We start from the raw sequence: 4,133 nt of genomic DNA on the forward strand, positions 1-4,133 counted from the left end.
CAGTAGTTCTCAACCTTGTGGGTCCTTAGATGTTTTGGCCTTCAACTCCTAGAAATCCTGACAGCGGTAAACTGGCTGGGATTTCTGGGAGTTGTAGGCCAAAACACCTGGGGACCCACAGGTTAAGAACCACTGCAGTAGCACGGTAGAGGGTTTCCCCTCTCTATTGTGTCTTGAAGCGCCTTAGAACAAGCAGCACATCCAGTTGTTGCTAGTCTTCCTGAAACTATATGTATTAGAAATAATTTCCTAATGGCCTTTGATGCACTATGTTCCAAAAGGGTCTTTTTAATGAAGACAATATGACATGCTATATCAAAATAAATCTCAGGAGCTGCTTTTTACAAATATTTTCTACAGACATGGGCCATGGACATGAGCACGGTCATGGGAAAGTGGAGCTTCCAGATTACAAAATGTGGAAGATAGAAGGTACTCGCTTGGAGGAAGTCCAAGAAAGGCTGGCTCGGCGGGGACTCAAGGATCCATGGCTTCGGTAAGAGCTGTCATTAATGCCTCCTCGGCCACAAGATTTTCCTCATGTGGACACTTTTGGTCCTACAGATTTTAGGCCTATAGTTCCCATCAGTCCCAGCCATGTGCCTAACAGTCAGGGACTATAGAATTGTAGTCCAAAACATCTTGAGGACCAAACATTTTCCATTTCTGTAGTAAATAAAGTCAGTTCTTTTTAAAATCACTTTAGGAGCACATTGCTTTGAGACACTTAGACCCCTTTTACACTGTCCTTATATCCCAGGTTCCGATCCCAGATTGTCTGCTTTAAACTGGATTGTCTCCACTTCCAAATAATCTGGGATAAGCAAATAATCTGGGATCAGATCCTGGGAGATAATGCAGTATGGAGGGGGTCTTAGAAACGCACATCAAGGTTTCTATTCCCTAAAAGCAGATGCTTTTCCTGCATTAAGTACAAAGCATCAAACAGAACCTGCAGCTAGTGGGAGCATTAGTTGCTTAGTTCTGAGGATGAGTTTATTGATTTGAGAGGAGAAAAGGTTCAGAAGGTTTCTATTTTTAGATTACATAGTTACAAAAGGACCCTACTTGTCTAAATCTGCTCATTGCTGGTTTAATGCTATAATAGTTCACCTTGTCTGACAAAAATATTAATATGGACTGAAGCTGCTCTCTTTTTTTTTAAGACTATAGTGGAAAAAACATATTGTCCAATTTAATTATTTATTAATGTGCTCTTCATGGAGTGTTTTGTACTCTTAGATCAAGCACCTCTACATCAATTAATACTGGCATTAGAAGGCTGGTCCCCCAGTCCCATGACTTATTAATGCCGATTTTTGTCTAAATGTAACTATTACAAAGTCTTTCAGGTATATGGCATCTGAAGTTCTTTATCCAAAGGAAAATTCAAAGCTTTTGTAACACAGCCTCTTTAATTCACCAATATAGGGAACTGGTTGCCACAAGTGCATAAGCGTGATTTTTAATGGATTAGGAAACATTTAGAGTGATGTTTTGAAAAGCATTTCAGATTGTATCCATAAAAATATTCTTCATATGTTAGTATTTGTCTACTGAAAGAGCTCTCTATATACAGAAGCATAAAGTGGATCTCCCACAGCAGTACACTAACAGTCCAGTTCGTTACGCATTTTGATATACATTGTTGAGTTACATGGGACTTATACCCAGATAAAGGTATATTGTAGTCAATGCTTATTAACATTCAGCATTTATAGTGGAGTGGGAAACTGCACTGAAAGTCTTGTTCACCCTATGGCTGGATGTGGTTTCTTCCATATGACTAATTTTATGAGTTTAGACAAGGGAGCTGGAAATTTGGGCAACACTTTAAGCTGATATTTCCCCATCTGAAGCTTTAGATGATCTGGAAGCCATAAACTGGGTGGGGCCCACATGCCCTGGTTTCCTGAGACTTTACTGATGGCCATGCAGCAAGGGCTTTTGCAAGAGGTGTTGCAGTGCCTTGTAAAAGACCATTTGACCATCTGAAAGAAGATCTCATGACACTAAGCATGTCAAGAGCTGTTCTTTCAAAGGCTTCCATTCCAAAATGGTACCAGAGACATAGTGATTATGGTGAATAGTCCTGGAAAATTGCATGTTGCCCTGTGAATATAGTATTATAGATTGTAATTAAGAAACCACAGACCATTGACAATCTGTACATAAAATGTATACTTTAATGAATAATACAGAAAAAATACTTTGTTGGAATGGTAATTGGAAGCTTTATTTTTCTGAACTTTAATAGGTAAGAACAATTTTGAGTTTGATGCCATCTGTATGCAGATGTCATTCAACTCTATTACTCCTTTCAACCTGCTGCTAAGGAGGCTGTTCAGGTCCTGAACTGGTGCTTGGTAGCTGTGACAGCCTGGATGAGGGCGAAGAAATTGAAATTGAGCCCAGACAAGACAGAGATACTCTTGGTCAGTCGTAGGGCCGAACAGGGTATAGGGTTGCAGCCTATGTTGGATGGGGTTACACTCCCCCTGAAGACACAGGTTTGCAGCTTGGGAGTCCTCCTAGACTCACCGCTGAGCCTGGAACCTCAGGTTTCTGCGGTGGCCAGGGAAGCATTCGCACAGTTAAAACTTGTGCGCCAGTTGCACCCATACCTTGGAAAGTCAGACTTGGCACAGTAATCCACGCTGTGGTTACATCCTGAAGAGACTACTACAATGCACTCCATGTGGGGTTGCCTTTGAAGATTGTTCGGCATCTTCAAATGGTTCAACGGGCGGCAGTCAGATTGCTCACCAGAGCAGCATACAGGGAACATACAACCCCATTACGTCACCTCCACTGGCTGCCATTCTGCTACTGAGCAAAATTCAGAGTGCTGGCTTTACCCTATAAAGCTTGAAATGGTTTCGGCCCAGCTTACCTGTCCAAACGGATCTCCCCCTATGAACCATCTTGGATTGTCTGGGGAGGCCCTGTTCTTGGTCCCGCCTCCTTTGTAGGTGCGACTGGTTGAGATGAGAGACAGGGCCTTCTCAGTGGTGGCCTTTCTGCCTTGTAATATCCTCCCTAGGGATATTAGATCAGCCCACTCCCTCCTGCCCTTCCGTAAGAGAGTGAAAACATGGCTTTGTGATAAAGCCTTTGGGGAACCTGTGCAATAGATAAATATGGAATTATGTGCACTGAGTATTGAAATGGCCCGGACTTGGGTTTTGGATAGCATGATTAATAGTGAATGTACTGCTTTAAATGTTTTAATGTTTTATAACTCTATTTTGTCTGTACATTGTTTTTAAGGCATCTAATAGTTGCCTTTGTGTAAAGCTGTTTTGAGCCCCTCCCCCCCCCCTCAGGGTTGGGAAAGGCAGGATAAAAATATGTAAATAAATAAATACATTTAGGCAATTCCTCTCGTCAGGGATCTCACATTCTACCCAACATTGTTTTCCCTGACCATCTTCTGATATTTCAAGTGATAGGCAAGGACAGGAAATACCCTGCCATGAGCTTCCTTCAAAAACTTATTCTTAAGAACAGAAGCCAAATCATTCAGCTCTTTTCACTCAAAATGTTTCTTCAGAATATACTGATAAATTTGTAGGCCAGTAAGTAGCATTGCAGAATGTTCTGTATTCATTTCTTGTCTTTGTGTTACTCTCATCACAGCAATGAAGCATGGCGATACATGGGTGGTTTTGCAAAACCTGTCTCTTTCATGGATGTTATGAGCAAAGGATTCAAGTGGGGATTTGCAGCCTTCGTGGTATCCATTGCAATTGAGTATGCATTTTTCCCACCAAAGAAAGACGGCGGGCATCACTGAAGACATTTTTTTCTTTTGCTTCTAAATTATCAGTCACTTACATGTTCTGATTTTGCATGGCAAGATCCTATTAAAGCTGTTCATAAATAATGCTAGTGTATTGTTTCCTTTGTCCTTATGGGAGGCAGGGACTTTGAGGTGATGGATCAAAACCAGTGCTCCAGACTCCAGAGTAATGGGCTGCATTTGAAGTTGTGTCAACAAATTTCCTATTTCACAGCAAGACTTCATCTTATTATTTTATATTTATTTACGTTTTCCTCTCTTCCTGTCTACTTAGCGAACTTGGAACCCTGATGCACCTTTGTTTATGGTTTTCTGTCTACTCCAGCTGCAG

General features: G+C 41.4%; 1 protein-coding gene across 1 annotated transcript; it reads left to right on the plus strand.

Annotated features, from left to right (window-relative positions):
* Nucleotides 1-362: 362 nt before the first annotated feature.
* On the plus strand, nucleotides 363-3,886 carry ndufb3 (NADH:ubiquinone oxidoreductase subunit B3). Its single transcript, XM_003227336.4, has 2 exons — nucleotides 363-496; nucleotides 3,640-3,886. The coding sequence occupies exons 1-2, from the start codon at nucleotides 363-365 to the stop codon at nucleotides 3,794-3,796; spliced, it is 291 nt and encodes a 96-aa protein (XP_003227384.1). The 3' UTR covers nucleotides 3,797-3,886.
* The last annotated feature ends 247 nt before the right edge of the window (nucleotides 3,887-4,133 follow it).

This window comes from Anolis carolinensis, chromosome 1 (assembly GCF_035594765.1).
Source record: "Anolis carolinensis isolate JA03-04 chromosome 1, rAnoCar3.1.pri, whole genome shotgun sequence".
Classification (NCBI taxonomy): domain Eukaryota; kingdom Metazoa; phylum Chordata; class Lepidosauria; order Squamata; family Dactyloidae; genus Anolis; species Anolis carolinensis.